Source organism: Plectropomus leopardus, chromosome 13 (genome assembly GCF_026936395.1).
Source record: "Plectropomus leopardus strain MGB_pleo_1.0 chromosome 13, ASM2693639v1, whole genome shotgun sequence".
NCBI lineage: Eukaryota > Metazoa > Chordata > Actinopteri > Perciformes > Serranidae > Plectropomus > Plectropomus leopardus.
Window position 1 is genome coordinate 13,399,673 of NC_142188.1, and position 20,330 is coordinate 13,420,002.

A 20,330-nucleotide genomic window follows, 5' to 3' on the forward strand; every position below is an offset into this window, starting at 1 on the left:
TATATATTGTTATACTTGAAATATGATCAATAAAAAAACTGGATGGAATTTCAAAATAAAATACAACAGAACACAGCAGAACGTCCTCAACTTTTCTAGAAAGAGTCTGTGTCAGGTATAAAAGTACTTCCGGTTCATATATTTTTCTCAAAAAGTCCCAGTAACTGAAATACATTTGTATATAAACAAGCTAATAGTATGCATTACGCAGTGTTAAAACTTCTCCCCTAAAATACGGGTTAATTCTGATCATAAAAATAAGAAAAGAGCTGATTTTTGTAGTTTTTCTTACCGCTAGACCGGAAGTTGTTATTCCTCGCAGTAACTTGTGGTCTGACAACAACAGACTGCTGGCTGGTGACAGAAAGAGAAGCAGCAGCTGGCTTGTTTAGCGAGTTAAGTAAGGGCTAAAACATATCACGGATAACAAAGCAACGTCAGCCTCTCATGTGAGTGTCATCTAGTTTTAATTTAACACCTGTGTTACGTAACGACACATTTTTCTACAGCTAAAGGAGTCAGCGTTGCTCTTTAATGGAGCTAGCCTGCCAAGCTAGCAAACTCGAGACAACTTTATAGACAGAATTGACGTGTCTCCCTCGTTATCTAGCTAATGTATAGACTGTATATGAGTTGTAAAAGACATGGATAGGTGGTGTTATTGTTAAAGAAAATCGCCAGTTTGCGGGGCTGAACGGTTTCGTGTCCAGCATGAGCGCATCAGCTGGGGACAGAGAGCCTGCTGGGACCCCCCTGGACAACAATGCAAAGGAGGAAGTCAGTGGCCCTATCTGTACAGGAGAGAACAACAAACATGTGAGTAACAAGACAGTTTTGTGTAGCAGAAGGATCAGACTCGCTCTGAATTCAACGCCAACCTTAATCAGCGGTTCCTTGTCCCAATAACTTCCCTACAATGTGTTGTTTCACTTTGTCATCTCGAAGGACTCTGCAGTATGCGCAGGAAACAGTGAAATAAAGAGCCGTGCTGTGGTCAAGTACTCCGCCGCACCGCCTCCCACCAGCTATGCTCTGCTGCAGGAGAAGACAGACCTCAAGCTGCCTCCTGCAAACTGGCTAAGAGAAAACCCACAGCTGGGCACCGCTGGCACCACGATATTAGGGTCCAGCAGCAAGAGCAAGCCCTTTTCTAGGTATGACACCATAAGAGATAGTAAGGAGGCTCATTGTTTACAGTTAATTGGATTCACTCGGGCAAAACTAATCTAATACAAGTACTACAACGGTCACACAATGGATATTATGGCTGCAGTGTTTAGTTTTTGTTGAACTTGTTTTATTGTTTTTTTCTTTTGTGGAGACATGCTGTGGAAAAGAATTTCCTCTGTAAGGACACATAAACCATCTATCTAGACAGGGGTATTCATTGAACTGTGTGCTAATTTTGGGGTCTGTAAATGGTGGTGCTGATCTTTTTAATTGCAACTGTGAGGTAGCCTATTTGTCCTCATATTTATAGCAACAATTGTAAACTAAATCTAAAAATCTCTTTTAAGATGACCACATGATCATACAGTGAGTAATGTTTGAAATGATTTAAAACCAAATGTGTCTGGTTTTTTTTTTTTTTTTGGTGGGATAAAGGATGGTTTCAGTGATCCCTGTTTGACTTGCATTTTCTTTCAGCAAAACACACTAACAAGATCTCAGAGTCTTTATTAGAGGCTAAAAAGTCACGCTCTCTGCTCTACTTGACGGTGGAAACCTGCTGGGCAGATGGCCTCTGTTGTTGGTCTTTTCCATCAGTGCTACAAAACTATATTTGAAATATACTTAAATATATAATACAGTCAGTGTAGACACAGCACAGAAGCAGTGGATAACATCTTGCTTGGGGTTATTAGTGGGTAAGTCACAGATACTGACTCATCAGCAAATGCCTGAAATCATTAAGCAGTCTCACCCTAATTTGTATCACCATGTGCAGACACTGTAGTGATTTAGTTCCTTTTCTTCTTTTGTAGTTTTGGGATGGCCTATGAATTCATCGACTGCATCGGGGATGATGTCGATGTGGTATCAGACTCCGAGGTTTGTGGAGCTTTTGCAAAGCTGACATTATTTTTTGTTTCTTCAACGTGCACCTGATGTTAACATTGTTTTCTGTCATATTCAGAACATAAAGAAGCTTTTGAAAATTCCCTACAGCAAGTCCCACGTCAGTATGGCTGTTCACCGCGTGGGGAGGACGTTACTATTGGATGAGTTGGACATTCAAGAGCTTTTCATGAGATCCTCACAGGTAAGCACAGCTTATTCGAGACTTTAAGAATAATCCCTATGAGAGAATAGTTAATGTATGTGCTTCAAGTAACTTTATCCTCACTGTTATGTGTTTGTTGTAGACGGGAGAATGGACGTGGCTAAAAGACTTTTATCAGCGGCTAATAGATCAGAAGTGGCAGAGGAAAAAGAAGAGTAAAGAGCACTGGTATCAAAAAGCAATCCTGTCAAAGTTCCTCTACTACAGGTGAGTACTTGATCCTACTTGTATTATGGAAAATACATTGAGTAGGGTTTACAATTAGTTATGTTAAACTTTATTGTAAGGTAAATGTTCCCCAGTCTTATCTGATAACAACTTGTCTGTTTCCTCCAGTATAAATGGTGATGGGGCTGCAGAGCCTGTACCAGACAACCCGCATGACGGGGAGGAGGAGGAGAATGAGACAGACGAGTTCAGTTCTTCATGGCTCACCAGCGCAGCGTCTGATACAGAAGAACCAGATGCTCCCAAGCAGGTACAGCATCGTGGACAATTATTTAGTGGTCTCCAATGAGGCACTGTTACTTGAAAAATTCATTTTTGAATTTAATTTCCTCTTGTTGAGGAGTCAGTGTTATGTGCTGTTGACATTTAAAACTTAAATATTTAGTGAGACTAAATGCATCAGTTTTTAGATTAGATTGGCTCTTGAGTGACTGCGTATCTAATTTTTGTCAGGGTTTTGGTTTGTAGTGCTTGCACTGACGGTATTGCTATTGTTATGTGTGCAGGAAAATGTTTCTATGGACAGTAAGTATGCTCTGGGTCAGGTGCCGTCTGTGCCCAAAGAGCAAAACCTCCCTATGCTCTTCAATGAAGGGGAGAACAGTCAGGTAATACAACCTCTTACGCCTCCTTTATAGTACACTACTACAGCTGGTATCTTATGTCTTATCTCTTTGTACTCTTGTTTGACAGGGTTTAAGAAATGACTTTGTGCGAAACATCATGTGGACGTTTGAGGATATCCACATGTTGGTCGGGTCCAACATGCCTATTTTCGGAGGTGGTCGCTATCCAGCCGTCAGTCTGCGACTCAGGTGTAAATTTTAAATAATTTGTTCCCATTAAGGATTGGAAATTAAAACTCATTTAGAGCGAAAATGATAATGTGATCATGTGGTTTTAATCGAATTGCACTTCTGTTGCCTTCTGTTGGGGTCTTATGTTAAATGTATGTGTCAGCAAGATAATGCAAATTAACACATGGCATAGTTTTAATTTAGTTTATCTGACCTCAGAAGGTGAACCACACTTTGGATGCTGCAGAGTCATCAGAATTACATGCTGGCTCCACTACATTACTCCTGTTTAATTTAACATTTGACCTTTCTGACTGTATTTTGCAGGGACAACAATAAACCAATCAACATTCTGACAGGTATTGACTACTGGCTCGACAATCTGATGTGTAATGTCCCAGAGCTCGTCATGTGCTTTCACGTCAATGGCATTGTTCAGGTAAATTACTATTTGCTGTTGTCTAGTATTTTAATAAGTATTATTATCATCTGTTTGATGATTGCCATGGTTGATGGTCAGAGAAGGACATGACCTATATTTTATTTTTTCAAAATGGGTCAAGTTTGTCAGCATGAAAGTCCACATTTTTGATGTTACAAAACTTTAAACCTACCACTGAACCTAATACTGTATTGCTACATGTACTTACTTGTTGGCAAAATGTAGATTAACCTAACTCACTCTAATAATCATATTTCTACATAAAACAGACCTCTCTAAGGGACTGCATATATGTTTGACTACTCACCTTCATACTTACTTGCAATGTTTGGACAAGAAACAATATTATTTGTCTAAAAATCTGTCTTAAATTTTATTTAAAAAATCATCTTTAAGAGACCTTAAAAAGCATGAAATTTAAGATACATGTAGACCCCCTGATTTTATATACATATTATAAAGTAAAATCATTTTTAAGATCACTTATTTTCACCTTTTTATTGGAACAGTGGTAACAAAAGGGCTACATTATTTTCACCTGTATTATTTTACCCCGCAGAAATATGAGATGATAAAGACAGAGGACATACCTCATCTGGAGAACTCCACTTTCTCCACCAGGGTGGTGAAAGACATCGCCCAAAATATCCTCTCCTTCCTCAAGTCCAACTGCACCAAAGAGGGTCACACCTACTGGCTTTTCAAAGGTGGGAGATAAGTGAACAGGAAGTCTTAAATCTTTGTTTTAAGTCTGTACTTGGTCTGTGCATTTTGCCCTTGTGTATCTTGATGTTTTTTTTTTAATGTTATTTCTTGGATCCACAGCTAGTGGGAGTGACATTGTGAAGCTTTATGATCTTACTACTCTGTGTGAGGAGGCGGAAGAAGAGAAATGTCAGAATCCCTTCACTCTTCCTGTGGCTGTGTTACTATACAGGTAAGTCTCCGGAGCATCTTTGTGCTTTAGGATTCCTGCAGTCGTGTATACTGGGAAAGTCAATAAATTTGAGGAGCTGAAGTCAGTGAGTAGATTTTGAAAAAATGTCTTCCTAGTTTTTGGAAAGTTTCTGTAATATTTTATCTATAATGTGTATTTTTATGAGCTTTGGTTCATTTGAGTCAAGAGAGTTAAATGATTTAAAATGAAAAGAAATCAATAAATGAAAGTAATTTAAAGTCATAAGAGATTAAATAACCATTTCAACCCCTTGTTTATACAAATTATGTTTTGCAAATGCTTAAATCAGACATAATAAACAATGAAAGTGTGCAAAACTGTAATGTGTTCTTGTCTTACTTCTGTTTTGTGGTGCAGAGTTGCCAGCAACTTGATGCTGAAGGGGATGCAAAACAGAAAACACTATGGCACAATCAGAACTCTGCTCCTAAACTGCGTCAAACTTCTGGATGAGGACAGTCACCCCCAGGTGAGCTTGCATTTAACAAGAAATTCAGCTCTTATTTTAAAAAGTTACAATCAGACAAAAGTGGAACAGACTTGGAAAGAGATGAGAGGATGTGCAACAAAAGTCCCAGACCACATTCAAACCCAGATTGTGTATTTAAAGGATGAGTTGCCATTAAATAATAGACCATAAGAAAAGTCACATGTAGAATTGTCCTGATTAGATCCCCAAAAGCACTATTTTCAATCTTTAATTAGACAGTGAGAGGGAAGTAAAAGTGTCAAGTGACCAAAAGACCAAAAGAGTGCCATATTTGAGATTTGATTGAACCTGACTCCACTCTTGATCTCCTCCATGTCCTGTCTGCTCAGATCATCGCCTCCGCCCACTACATGCTGTCAGAGTTGTTCCAGCTCGACGAGCCTCTGGAAGAAGATGGAGGGGAGTCGCTGCGGGCCGGTGGCTCAGAAGACAGCTACAGCGACGAGGACAGAGAGGAAGAGGACGAGGACGAGGAGGAGCTGATGGAGGACAGCGACGAGAACGGCTCTCACAGCTCTTGCTGCAGTCCACAGGATGATAGCAAAGCTGTGGCGGTGATCCGCTCTGTTGGGGAACTGTCGGTCCCGGAGAAATACAAATCCACTCACCAGATCAGAGTGAGTGTCACTCTAAATCTTTTTCCTCTACACAGACCTGCAGGGAAAGAGTGGAATATACAGATAAATATGTTGTATGTAAACACCAAAACATAATCTTCCCTTTTCTGTCATCCCTGCAGCCAAGCGGTGCTTTTCCTGTTTCTCAAGACAAGGAGGAGAGATGCAGACACGTTCTGAGCTACGTGCTTAAGGCGAGTATGATATTTAAGTTTGGTGTACATATATGGCAAAAAAATATCATCTAATTGTGCTAATAATCGCTGTAAAACACTTCACAGGGGCTGAAGGCAGTTGATGGCACCATCAAAAAGGAGAGTGATCTCCCAGCTGCAGACCCAAACACACCCATTCCTCTCAAATATGAGGACAGAAGTGCAATCGGAGCTTGTGCTGCTGAGCAAGGCATCTCTCTTCTTCTTGAAAGAGGTCAGTCTGCAGTCCATATTTCAAAGATATAATTTGACATAATAAATCAGGAAATAGGCTGGCATTATGGCATTCACCATTACTCAAATCATTTTAGTCACAGGCGTTTTTCTTCAGAAGTACACAAACTACAGCTAAATGACTACCAAGACATTCTTTAATCTCTCAACCCTGCGTGTGTCTTTCTCCTGGTCTTCCAACATGTTTGTGTCACCAGCAAGGCCGTTGCAGGCGGACCAGAAGCATCCAACACGCTCGGGGATGATCCCTGGCTCGTGGCAGCACCGCATGAAGCTGCAGCTCTTCCTCAAAGCCTCTAAGGCCTACTACGTCCTGTCTGATGCAGCAACAAACTTGCTGAAGTATGGGCGAGCCCTACGCTACATCAAGCTATCTCTGCAATGTTACGGTAAGGCTACTTAACTCCAGAAACATTTAAGAATTTACTTTATGATAGTTATGGTTTTTCAGTAGTTTTATGTTTTATTTTCTAAGACTGTAACTGGTAATTTGCTTTGTGAAAATGTGTAGTTTTGTCAGTTCTAGCAGCTTAAATTTGATAGCATTAGTGATGTTATGTATTTGACTAAGTTAAATAAGAATTGATTTATATAATTTAACAAACAGATCAGGATCTTGCATCTGATTGAGTCTAAATCTTCATTAAAGATCCATCATTGGCTGTTTAGATATTTATGAAATATAATAATAACATAACAACAATGATGACACTAATAACTTCAGTATTTTATGATGCAATATAATAACTCAACATTTATTGCTCTTTCCCCTTCTTCCCTCTTCCTCTATTATTTCCTCCAGATGCCTATTGTTCAGTGAGCGATACACTTCACCCACAGGTGCTGTTGTTTCACAGCCAGTGCCTGTCTCTGTGTGGGGATATCCAGCTGATGTTGGCCCAGAACGCCAAAAACAGAGCAGCTTACCTGGAGGAATACAGCTACCAGACCAAAGAGGACCAGGAGATCCTGCATAGCCTGCACAGAGAGAGCAGCTGCCAGGGTCAGTCACTAAAGAGAGACAATCACACAAATCTCAGAGCACCCAGTGGCGGGCTTTTTTCTGTTCTAGCAACGCCAATCACAATAAAATGGCAGTTTAACCCCAAAATGTCTGTGTTCATTCCATTTGTCATTGCCTTTCCTCTCTACTTACTAGCCTTCAACATGACCACAGACCTGGCCATGGACCCGGAGTACCAGCTTTTTGTTAGCAGTAAGTGCTACGAGGCAGCGTATGAACTGCTCGTCTCTGAGGCTTTTAAAGATCACGCCGCAGATCAGCTGGCTCAGATGCTCAAAAGGCTGGGAAACATCCGCAATGAAATGGGAGTTTACTGTATGAACCAGGCTGCAGCCATGCAGGCTGAGAAAGAAGGTGTGTTGGATTAATAAACAACAGATTGAATCAATAAACCAAGTTTACTGAAAAATATATGGTATCTAACTGGCCTTCTCCTTCCCCTTCTAGCTAAAAAGTCTGTGTCTGCAGCGGAGCAGGAGATGTGGAAAAAGAGTTTTGCCTTCTTTGAGAAAGGCATGAAGGATTTTGAAGCCATCGGGGACAGTACCAACACTGCCTTGCTGCTGTGTAACACTGGCAGGCTGATGAGAATCTGTGCTCAGGCTCACTGTGCCGTGTCTGCCGACCAGAGCAGAGGGGAGTTCTCACCTGAAGAGGCTCTCTACTACAACAAGGTGTCATCTCAATCCATTTATGTCTTGAATGCATTGAGAAATCTTAAAACATCTCAACATTTCCCTAGTACGTTCTTAATAAATAGTTTCATCTAAATTTTCACCTCAGGCCATAGACTACTACTTGCGGGCTATGAAGTCACTGGCAAGCCGAGAGAACCACCCAGCAGTGTGGGACAGTGTAAACTGGGAACTGTCCACTACCTATTTCACCATGGCCACACTTCTGCAGGACTATGCCCCGCTGTCCAGGAAGGCCCAGGAGCAGGTGGGTTTAAACAATTACATCACACATAATAGTGAACCCATTTTTTAAAGTCCACTTTTTAACAATAAAGAAAAATCTCACTATCATTGACAATATGCATATTTCAGCAAAAAGGTGACTATATATTGGTGCATAATCAAAAGTATTGCACCAGTAACGCATAGACATGCTATTAAACTTTAAATAATCCATCTTTGTCTATGTATCCCAGATTGAACGGGAGGTGACTGAGGCCATGATGAAGTCCCTGAAGTACTGCGACCTGCAGACTGAGTCGGCTCGTCAGCCGCTCTACCAGTACAGAGCTGCCACCATCCACCACCGCCTGGCGTCCATGTACCACAGCTGCTTCCGCAACCAGGTGGGAAACCACTTAGAATGATAAAAAAAAAAAAAAAAATTCTCAGTACTTGTTTGTTTTTTGGGCGAATAATTCACATACCATAGCTCACTCTTTTTGTTAGTCGAAAGTAGAAAGCACAACGTGTTATTTTTTGAAAAAACAACAACAACACCGACTAGAATAGAATCGCTGGTGATGGGATGTCTGTGTTTCATACTTAATATAATAAACACTGAACGATGCGCGTTTCTGGCTCTAATTGTGTGACAGGTGGGGGATGAACACTTGAGGAAGCAGCATCGAAGCCTGGCAGAGCTTCACTACAGCAAGGCTGTCTGTTTATTCCTCAGCCTCAAAGACGCACCCTGTGAGCTGCTCCGCACGCTCCTGGAGAGGGTTGCTTTTGCGGAGTTCACCATGGCAGGTGAGTCACTGTTGTCACAAATGTTTGGTTTTGTCAAAACAACACAAATAGCATTTCCATCCACAGCCTCTTCAGACTCATTATTGTGTTTGCACAGGTCAGAGCAGCAGTGCGGCAAAGCTGAAGAGCCTGACTGGCGCAGTAGAGATCATGACAGAAACTCGCCATGCTTTCCAGCTGATTCATAAAGAGCTGCTGGAGGAGCAGATAGAGGTATGTTTCAGAGTAGCATATGGGAACGCTCTCTCATGCTTATGTGTCTTTGCAAAGCTTTGTTTGGATTGCCCTTTTGTGATCTCACACTGTAACATGTTTTTCTTTCACTTCTTGCGGTGTAGTTGAGTGAATCCGAACCTGCTAGCTCAGGAGAGTCTCCCGACGTGTCCGCTGCTCCCACCTCAGGACTGAATCTCCAGGAAGTGATGAAATTGATTGGCGTGTTTGAGCCGAGTTTCTCCTTCCTGTTGCTGCAGCTGATCAAACTGATGACGACAATGAAACGGAAACCAAGGTGAGTAAGAATCTAAAACCCGTACAGTATGATTAGTTAAATATGTATGTGATATCCTTTAAACGTTCACAGTGCTCACTTCTGACCAACGTATTTGCATCTTTTTTTTTTTTTTTTTTTTTAGCAATAAGGACGAGGAGCTGTTGAAAACCTATAAGAACGTGTACTCAAAGCTCCTGCGAGCTGACAAAAATGCACCTCTCCTCAGCCGTGTCGAGCTTCACATAGAGCTGCTGCAGCTGCTGACCCCACAAACAGGAAGTGAGGACAAGGGTATGCATTCACGATAAAGACATAATGAGGAAGACACTCAAGACCTTAACTCTTCTCCAAGTCCACTCTGGAGAAGACTTGATAACAGTCTTCTCAAAAATGCTGCGAAAGAGAACGATGATTAATAGACACCATTATCAACAGGCACATGCTCAGGCAACACCGTCTTACTCTGAATTACAGTTTCAAAGCTAATATCACCTCCTGCGCCTTTAAAACAAACTCATCTTTTTCTAACATTTGCATCACATGTTTTGAATTGTACATTTTTGTGAAAAGAGTTGTAAATTCAGAAGATAATATTTAATTTTCTTATTGCTTAATAGGGAGTTATGGGTCACTTGTAAAGCTCCTGTGTATGGGATTTGTTGTTGACTGTACAAAACATCACCTGGATTGCCTCATTTTTCTACAAACAAAAACATACGGCATAAGATTTCACAGATGGTTTAACCATGTATAACTTCTGCACACAGGGGCTTAAAAAGAAAGAAAACATTTAGCACATGCTCACGAAAAATGATGATTCATCTGAATATAATTGGTGTTTTTGATATTCAATAATGCCAATAATGCTGTGAATAAAATGGATTGGAGTTTGATCATTGGCTTGAATAGCTGAAGTAAGTCATCAAAGTGTTACATGCTTTCTAAAACAACAGTGTGCAATAGTCTGGCAACATTCAATGCAAAATTAAAAAGCTAGGTAGTCCACATGGCTGTATGTATAAATGTGAGTTTATATCAGCATGGTTTGCTGTGAGATGAAAATTAAAGGTTTTTTTTAATTTATGTGCCCCACTTCTGTAGATTTGTCATCATGATATTGTATGTTTCACCTAAAGTGACACAAAATGCTCATGTGCTAATGTGCATCTGACTAAAGGGACAGTTTAATCCAAATAATCCTACAGGTAAGAGGAAAAATATGTACTTTTATTTTTGGGTTGAACTATACCTTTAACATTTGGTTTTGTTAATCATTCAGATAACATACATTATGATCTAACTTACTGGACTATTATTTCAATATGACATTATGAATTAACCAAATTAACTTAAAACATTGTGCGCAGCTGGTTTGTCTTGAAAAGACAGTTTGTGAAAGATTTTAATTGGGTCAGGCGACACTGTACCCCGAGGGTTCTGGCACTGGTCCTTGCTGCACCGTTCAGCCAGGGTCACTGAAGAGGGGACATGATGTTTTCAATGAAGTGTCAGTGAACTGGGTCACCCTGTCGTTACTGAACTGTGTCCACACCAGATGGAACTGCAGGTGGGTCCAAACTGTCCCTGCACCTCATTAATCAGCCTGGACCCTCAGTGCTGTGGGTGACTGACTGTTGGACAGTGACTGAAGGTAAATGTAAAAAGGAGCCAAAGAATCATTGAAAATTTCTGCAGGGACTTTAAACTTAGATTAGAAACCTCGCTGGAGGAGAATAAAATCAAACATTTCAAAGTATGAGTAAATTAGAAACCAGATTTTTCTGTTGAATAAGAAAATCAAAGAGATAGTTCACTTTTCTGAAATTTACTGTCTATGGGGCACTTACCCATGGACAGTATATCTACAGCAATCTACCACTGTGGATGTAGTCAGCAACAAAATGTATTTTAGCCACCTAAAAAAAGTGTCAGACAATGATTTACAGCAGGAATATTAAGCAGTTATATTGCTCTCTTTGAAGCCAGACTCCATTAAGAAGAACTGTCCACCTCTGCCACGATCAGTTATTGTGTTTGTGTTGTTGTGTGACTGTAGCATTTAAAAGGGTTTGTTTGGATTCACCAAAATCACACAATAACACAAGCTAACTCTCTGATGGAGGCAGCATAGACCAGCAGCTCCTGTCTTCAATGTGCTCAAATTAAATGTTTTCTGGTGGCTTTAACGAGAGCATAGATGAGAAACTGAAGCCGTTAAAGGCTTTACCATCACAGCGGGCTGTCTGACATAAAGGTAAAGCACTGAAAATACTCTTAATATAGCATACACTGAAACTGATGTTAATTTGTTTAGTTGGACTTTACAATACAATTTGTTGCTGACCCAGTTCACAGCAGTGCGTTACTTAGCATCTGTGTTGGACTCCAGTCTGCTTCTCCAAACTGGGGACTAGCTGACTGCCATCTACTGTATGTAATACACTGACTATATCTAAGTACCCCATTCAACCCCACTTAAAACAAGAAGAACTATTCCTTTTAAGAACAAATATAAGTTATAGTCGGCTGATAATCGGCATGAGAGCAGAAATTATTGTTTTCATTTAATTTACTGGTGCACTTTTGTACAACTATCCAAAGATAAATATGTGGTATTGTGACAAAAATGATGGGTTACAGATGAAAGGGAATGACCCCTAAAAAATGAAATTACAACTATCCAGACAATGTGCTTCTGTGCAATGTAGTGTAATCCTACTGGGAACACTGGGTTAGTCGATCACTGTACGACGCAGCGGTCAGAAGTCTGATCCTCCTGCAGCTCTTCTTGGGAAGTCGGAGGTTTCTCCTCTTGGTACTGAGAAGCTCCATTGTTCAAAATGTTCTGGAGGATTTCTTTGCTCTCACTCGGTGGTAGATTGTAGAAAAAATACTGTGGTGCCATCTGAACAAACCTAGGAGGGGAGAGGACAATGTTGGTAAAAAGCACACGCAACAAACATTTTCTGTTGAATGTAACTGAGCTAATCTTTTCAATTTGGGTTCCTTCCTTTAGTTGGGGAGCAGACTTAAAGATACTTACAATATGTGCTCCTCATATTATCTGAACTGCAGTGAATGGATTGACACATTTCAAGAACCTAAGAGAGCATGACAAAGGCTGCAGAGCTTTCTCCTCCTCCATTAAGCTGCAGCTTCACATTCCCAGGGATCTGTGCTACCCATAATCCCCTCTCCAACCAGCTGATACTTGAGAGCAGGATTAGGATACCTCCTCTCACAACCAGCATGACTAGTCTCTGCTGAACTGGGGCTTTGCATCTGGACCAAAAGGGAAAGGGAATGTGTCCGTCTGATTACTTTTAAGCTCCTTTAAATGTGAAGATACGACGGGTGGTCCACTGGGTTCTTCTAAACCAACAAGAAGCTGCACTCTAGTTAACAAGACTGTATGTGCTCAGTTATGTGAATGCAAAACAAGTGCACAGTTTAAAATATCCAAAGAACAAAATGTTAAAACGAGGCTGAGACTTACTCCTCCGGTGTGATGTGGGTTGTGGTGCGGAGGCAGTTGTCCTCGGAGAATGAGTGCTCGTGGAACAGCACCCACTCAGGCAGACCCAGCTTGGGGCTCTTGGCTCCGTAGCCGGACAGAGGATGGACCTGTGCCACGTGCTTATGGGTCAGAATGAAGTAGTTCCCTGATCCATCCACATCCCGCGCCACCTGGGGGAAATCACAGCCAGACACCATCAGATGGATTTTCCACGAAGGGACTGAAATTACATTATTGATCTAGTATGAACAGTTTATACTAGTATACTATACTATAGTATACTGATTTTGCCTTGAACAGTACACCTAAAAAATCCCAAACATTAAAGATGTCAAAATAAGTGAGACACACTGACTTTGGTTTTGCTTCTTTTTGTACTGTTGTTTTGCTTCTCTTTGTAGTCATTATAGATATTTTTTGTGGATTGGTGTCTCTTTGAGGACAGTTTTTGCTTTTTGTGTCTCTTTGTAGTCATTTTGTGTTGCTTTGCAGTTCCTTTGCTTCTCTTTGAGTCTCATTCTGGACTGTACATGTTACAGTAATTTGAGTAACATCTAGCAGAGAATGGCTGGGGGGTCTGTGTCTGGTAGTCTGGTAGCTGAAGTGCAGATGAATGTAAGCTGAATGAAGATGCAGTTTAAGCATTAAAAGGAGCTGAAGTGTGAATCAGGTGAAGTGGAATGCCAGCAAGAAAAAAGTGCGTCTTGTATGTGTATAAACTCAGAGGACAACTGTAAGAACTGAAAGCAGTTGGATACAATTGTGAACAAACAGTGGAGGTTGTGGAAGTTAGAAGAGCTGAAGAAGATTTTAGGTGATATTCAGAAGTGAAGTGAACCTGAAAGTGTCAGCAGAAGTGTAAGCATTGACGCAGCTGAAAAGTCACTTGAAGAGTCAGAAATAAAAGCAGTTGTAATGTCAGTTGGATGTGTCACATCTGACAGTAATCGAAGTATCAGTTGAAGAATAAAAATCAGTTCAGCTCAGTGCATTACATCACTGAAAGCAACAAAGTGTTAGAGCTGCACAATGAGGTCTAAATAATAATTCAGATTATTTTACTCATTATTGTCAGTTTTAACTTTGAACATTAGTCATAAAAAGAAAAAATATTGTTATTGCGCATTATTAATCACCTAAATTACAAAATGAACAGAAATGCATTATTTCACTAAGCCCCCATTATATGATGATAGTAGAAATTAAAGTCAAGTATAACACATTATTTAAGTACACTCCTCATTGCAGTATTAGTTCCTGCTGAGAGGAGTTTAATGGCCTGTAAGAGTCTTTGGGAGGACTCTGGGTGTTTGATGTAACTTGAAATGTTTTACGCAGCCAGTGCTGATCTAGTAATTCTATAAATTTATTTTGTTGAGTGGTATAATAACGTTAAGTTTTCTGACCTGCATGAAGAACCCTGCTAGCAGGGCTCTCTTAATGTTCAGGGTGTTCCTCCGGGAACCGAAGGCGGGCAGCGAGATGGGCAGCTCGATCCTCTTCAGAGTGTCAGTTAGCTCTGTACGAAGAGCGTCAGCCATCAGCAGAGCAGCGTGGTTCAGGTAGAAATCCTGGCACCATTTCTCCACATTGCAGTCTGACAAGTGACGAACACAAACCCAAAGAGACATTTAATAAAAACACAGGGATGAAGACATTGAGATGGGACAGTTATCAATTATGTGTGGAAAAAATAAGCATTTATTCAAAAAAAGACCATTTTCAGTGTATTTTATTGGGATAATTGTTTAAGGTAAATACATTTTTAGGTACGATAATTTGTCTTCATTCACTGATGAAGCATCTGTGTGTGTGTGTGTGTGTGTGTGTGTGTGCGCGTGTGTGTGTGTGTGTGTGTGTTTGGTGTGTGCTTGTGCATGTTGTCATTTGCTACATAATCAAAACACTTTTTTAACCAACAGAATGAGGACATTTTGTCTAATCCTCACTTCTTCAAAGACCAATTTGAGGACTCAGCGCTGTGGCATGGGCTAACTAAAAATATGGTTATCGAAAATAAAAATTAAGATGGGTTTTATAGATTATTGTTGTCTTGGTAAATAAAAGTTAAAAATACAGTTCAAATAATATACAAAAACTGTAATTAATGTTTATTAATTAAAAGGTTAGGTATTTAGTTGTGATGGTTAGGGTTAATGGCTGGGGATTGCATTATGTCAATGAGGGTCTTCATAAATACAGAAATACAAGCTTGTGTGCATGTGTGTGTTATGCAGTAAGTCGGCCATAATCTGAACTCACTTGGATCCTGCTGGCATTGTTTAAATGCCTTGTAGATATTGATCAGGGTGAAGTGGTCTCCCTCCGGGTGCTGGAGCTTCATGTGGCACTGGGTCGCCTCCAGCTTCAAGCCCGCTGAGGGAACCATAAAGCAAGTTGGTGCTAAAAAGAAACAAACAAATCAGATGTTTAGAGCTGATTTTTAGACAAATATTTGTCTAAATGGCAGGCCAGCATGTTACCTGATAGCATGGCAGCAACGATGACCACCTCGCTGACACAGTCAAACTCACAGGAGGCAAGCAGCGTTTTGGCCATTTGGGGCTCCAAGGGGAGCTCTGACATGATGATGCCCATCTCAGACAGGTTGCCATCATTATCAAGAGCTGCAAGGTAGTCTAGGTCCTCCAAAGCCTGCATGAGGCCTCCAGGATCTGGGTTGGAAAGTTTTTAGACTATTATTTATTTTGCAAAAGTAAACCTTAGTTAAACTAAGAACCAAATCCTGCAGTGAACCAGTACATGTCTTTATTACAGTCTAGTATTTAAACCAGGAGATTATTAATTGCATACAAATACACTTTGAATTAAACTGTTGTGGATTATTTTTCAGTTTTCATGCTGTCTAAACTGTAATCCAAAGTGGTGGTGACCCACTGGGGCAATCGCACTTCAGTATACTGGCACCCTGGTGGGCACGCTCAGAGTAAAAAGGCAGCAGAAGATTAGGATTTTATAATCCTCACCAACATCTGCCATGCATCACTATGCAAAATGAAAAGTCTGCCATGGTACAAATGAGATTTTCAATTCTGTCTTTGCAATAAACATGTTTTTGCATGAACATCGCAGTGAAACAAAGAGACGTGGACACAGAGATAGAGACAGAGGATGGAATTAAATCCACCTTAGATGCTCTCTATTATCGTCTATACTCCCACAGACCAACACTGTGTTTATGCTCTAATCAACTAATGGGAGGCTCAGTTTGTGTGTGTGTGTGTGTGTGTGTGTGTGTGTGTGTTGTTTGTGTTAGTGGGGGTGAATAAATCCGGGAAAACAAAAGCACACAGAAACAGGTCAGCTCTAAAAGGATGCTCGCAGAACAGGAGCTGTCAGTTTAGCTGAGGCACGGCTCACTGCCTTCCAAAAAAAAAAAAGTTCCCGTCTGTTAGAACAAAAGGGACCGGACTGACTGAACCCAAAAATCATCTCATTATCACCGAGGAGGATGTGAAATTTAGTCCAACACCAGGGGCTCAGCCAATACAAACGGCCATAAAAGCATTCTCTGTTTACTTTTGTTTATGTAAATCTTACCCGGCCTGTCGATGAAGTCACAGTGTCCCAGTCCGGCGATCTCCATCCTCTTCAGGAAGAGCACAGTGGACGTGATGTCAGACTCCACAACATGAGGACGGATCTCTGTCGGAAGCTGTCTGTCTGCTGGGTACAGACAAAAACACTTGCCTACAGGATAGATAGGTTATTTTTAGACAGGAGCTAGAGATTTACACCAAAAGTGTTCTGTTAAAAGTTTGACTCCTCACCTGTCGGACCTGCCAGTTGTTTGCGACTCTTGGCTTGACCCGTGCTGATTGGCTGAATGATGACTGAGTTTGTTCTGATCCTGGGGTTGTAAACCTGCAACAGCATTACACCGTTTTGATCATGTCTATATATAGTGACCAAATTTAACTAAGAACATTTTCTCAGGTGCTTAATGCGTCAGCTACACAACATTTAAGGGTATATGTTTCATTTTGACGCTGGGGGGCCATTTAAAAGGGGGTGTGACTTTTTGTGCACTATATTTTTTTTATTTTCTTTATCAACTCATGGTTTACAACCCTGAAACAAACAAGGACTTACTTACATATCTTTTCTCCAGCCCAGCATCGATGACAAAGCTTATTGAGCTAACAGCCCAGAAGAAGTCTTCATTTGGACTGGACGTGAGGAAAACTCTGCGGGTCCGACCTGTCTCCTTCTCTCCCAGAATTGGTAGATTCCCAGGCTGGCCAGGGTGCACAGCAACAGGCAGGAGCTCACCCAGATCAGGGGACAAGCTGCGCCCTTCATGACACAGGATGTCATGGGCCAGGTCTATCTCCTGGTAAACAAAGAAGAAAGTCAGAAGAAGATATGTTTTCAGGCTGCTGATTCAGTCACGCAGAGCTACTTTTTACCTGTGTCGTCACCAGAAACACAACCACATCTCCTTCCTCTTCAGAGTGGTGGATCTCCAGCACCAGGCGGAGAGCAGAGCAGAAGTAGCCGCCACCTGTGCTGCTGTGCACCACCTCCCCTGCACCTAGGCTCTCCAGGCGAATAAGAGGTGCAGCTGACCCCGTAAAGTGGGCCAGCTGCTTTGGGCCAGGTTCAACAGCTGTGAGGAGGACCACGCGTAGCTCCGGCCTCTGCAGGGCGATATCCTTCAGCAGACCCTGGAGTACATCTGTGGCTACAGTCCTCTGGTGGGCCTGGTCCACGACTACCACGCCGTAACGCTCGAGCAAAGGGTCTGACATCATCTCTCTGAGGAGCATGTCATCTGTGCAGTACCTGTGGTGGGAGGTGTAATATTGGTTAGGAAGGAGCAAAGAGGCACTTGACACACACTGTATTGAAATTCATAATAGCCTGAAATAAATCCTCAGCTTTCTTTATTCGTATGCCCCCAGGCTGAAATAGAGGAACCTCAGAATGGCATCTTAATGAAAGGCACTTTGTCTACACTTCAGCTTTTCCCCTATTAGTGTAATTTACTCTGATAATTAGTGTGAGGAGGGGATCCTTTCGCTCTTGCCGGCTGCCTGTTTATCTGATCTTCCTCCCCTCAGTGTGCTGAGCTTCTTTGTTCCCCTGCTGACTTATGAGGGACCCACATGAGGGAGTGTGACATATGGGCAGACAGGGAGCCGGGGCAGCTGTGGAGGAGCCCCTGAAAAGAGCCCCCACAGATCTTTTGTTCACTTCTCTCTTGTGAATAAGAAAAGGCGGGGTGATTTAGCTGCGTGTGTCATGAATGTGCTTTATTGCAACCCGGCAAGAGGAGAGAAAGAACCAGATACTAAAAACACCTGCGTTTACAAGTAAAAAGTGCTACTTCACTGTACCTGAGGACTGTGTCATTAGTGGAGCATGTTTCCAAAGGGATGCTGTACCCGACTTCATGACCAATGTTGACGTCCATCTCGTCAGCAACTCTCAAGGCGAGATCTACTGCCTGCTGTGCGTGAAGCTGCGTACAAACCACCATGCCATGCTGGAACTGGACTGACAGGCAGAACTCGGCACACCACTGGGGAATCTGTTTTGAAATAAGAGTGAGATGAGTTGTTTAAATCACAGATGCTTCCTAGTAAAAGTTGATAGTTTGAGGGTTGAAATATCTTACGGTTACAAAGCTGTTGCATGAATGAAATGTGCAATATCTACCATGGCAGTGCAATCTAAAGTGTCAAAACGCCCCATAGTACTCACTTGGGAACTTCTCCCGGTTTTGGCAGAACCACTGACAATGACAAACCGTCCTTTGGCCAAAGTGTCCATGAATTCACACTTTGCTTTCCACACTGGCAGCTCTTTCCTTTCTCTAAGCAATTTGTAAAACCTGGAGGAATAAGGCAGTCCATCAAACTGATTAAGCTCCAAAATGTCATCGTATTCTTTGTCTCCTTGACTCAAAGCTTCTGTGTCTGAACAACAGGGCGATCTGCCCTCAAAATAATCCTCTCCAGTTAAACTGGTAACGTCCTGCTCCATCACAAGTGAGCTCCCAGTCCGTCCACTTAAGACTTCATTTACAGATCCAAAGAGATGAAGTTTGGAAATCTCCGGCTCTCAGTAAACTGTTGGACAGCGCACAGACTGCCTCTGCAAGTGAAGCCAAATGAAAGGCTCACTAGGCGGCCAGCCCAGTGTTGTCATGTAGGGACTAATCCCATAGAAGTGCGGTCATGAGCAGATGACACACACACACACACACACACACACACACACACACACACACACACACACACACACACACACACACACACACTGGTGTGAGAGCAGAGATAGATGGGCAGAGACTCAGAGGGGTCTGATGTTTACAATGAGAACTGGCTCACACGCAAAAGCCACAAGCTGCACATGAAATAAAGTGCATTCATTTATTAACTGCGGCCTAATTTAGTAATTAAGATTTTAATTATTGCAGTGGTTGACACACTGAGATAATTTATTTCTACATCCGAGAATTAACTGTTGTGCCAGAAAATGAAGGCCTGTAAAACTAAAAGGTTAGCACAAATGTCTGCTCTACTTTCAGCCTCCGCAGTGTTACTACACTTACAAAAACCTGCAATTCTTCAATGGTAGAATAATAGCTAAAACAAAACAAAACAAAACAAAACAAAAAAAAAAAAACCCTAAAAAAATTAAGGCTGCAAGCAGCAATAAACACAGCCTAGCACCTTCCCACTCATCAGGGGCACTGGCTGGACACTGGTTAGTGTGTTTTGTGAGTTTTCGGGTATAGTAAAAGGCATCAAAAATGTGTTCAAAGGCTAACTGGGTCACTCTAGTGCCACGCCCAGGCCCAACTACAAAGCCAAATTAAAATAATTACTTGTTCTAAGGTGTACAAGGTTTCATCAGATTTTGTGCATTCAAACTCCTTAAACATGTTTAGAAAATGAAAATTAATATCAAAGATGGCTAACTTCTTGTTGGGTTAAAAAAAAAAGTAGGTCGCAAGAAGTAAAGTATTTCCCAGTGATGGTAAACAAGTGTTTGGGGTAAGCTCATTCTTAATCAGGTCAAGGGTGACTTCACCCTGTAGTGAGATGAAACACATAAGGGGACGATAGGAAGATCAAACTGAAGGGGAGAGAAGCAGTTGAGTTTCTGTAATGACCAGTGTTGTCTGGTAGGTGGCAGTGTGTCACAACTATGATGAGGCTGCTCCAGCAGGAGCGCAGAGCATCAGGTAACACTTTCATTGAGAATACACATACCTTTAGTGTTATTTTTTGGCACACTTATTGGTTAGAGTGTCTAAGTAGAGTGTCTAAGTTTTATAGTTTTGTTTGTCA

At 41.5% G+C, this 20,330-nt stretch overlaps 2 protein-coding genes across 3 annotated transcripts; one reads left to right on the plus strand and one right to left on the minus strand.

The window, feature by feature from the left end:
• Nucleotides 1-143: 143 nt before the first annotated feature.
• On the plus strand, nt 144-10,574 carry edrf1 (erythroid differentiation regulatory factor 1). The gene is made up of 25 exons (XM_042502613.2): nt 144-816; nt 946-1,154; nt 1,986-2,052; nt 2,138-2,263; nt 2,367-2,491; nt 2,621-2,762; nt 3,019-3,120; nt 3,206-3,327; nt 3,637-3,748; nt 4,311-4,458; nt 4,577-4,688; nt 5,067-5,178; nt 5,529-5,816; nt 5,939-6,010; nt 6,098-6,245; nt 6,463-6,654; nt 7,068-7,268; nt 7,425-7,643; nt 7,737-7,963; nt 8,073-8,231; nt 8,443-8,592; nt 8,845-8,998; nt 9,096-9,211; nt 9,337-9,509; nt 9,634-10,574. The coding sequence occupies exons 1-25, from the start codon at nt 712-714 to the stop codon at nt 9,797-9,799; spliced, it is 3,747 nt and encodes a 1,248-aa protein (XP_042358547.2). The 5' UTR covers nt 144-711; the 3' UTR covers nt 9,800-10,574.
• Nucleotides 9,353-19,184, minus strand: dhx32b (DEAH (Asp-Glu-Ala-His) box polypeptide 32b). 2 transcript variants are annotated; one of them, XM_088086118.1, is made up of 12 exons: nt 18,736-19,184; nt 18,369-18,562; nt 17,439-17,814; nt 17,126-17,362; nt 16,800-16,893; nt 16,570-16,719; nt 15,492-15,683; nt 15,271-15,411; nt 14,415-14,605; nt 12,988-13,178; nt 12,211-12,406; nt 9,353-9,480 (listed from the first exon to the last, which is right to left on the minus strand). In XM_088086118.1, exons 1-11 carry the CDS (start codon nt 19,015-19,017, stop codon nt 12,232-12,234), a joined length of 2,223 nt encoding a protein of 740 aa, XP_087942244.1. In that variant the 5' UTR covers nt 19,018-19,184; the 3' UTR covers nt 9,353-9,480; nt 12,211-12,231. The 2 variants fall into 2 exon arrangements, with proteins under 2 accessions (XP_087942244.1, XP_042358345.2); XM_042502411.2 differs by lacking the exon at nt 9,353-9,480 and having other exon boundaries at nt 10,707-12,406.
• Between the last annotated feature and the right edge of the window lie 1,146 nt (nt 19,185-20,330).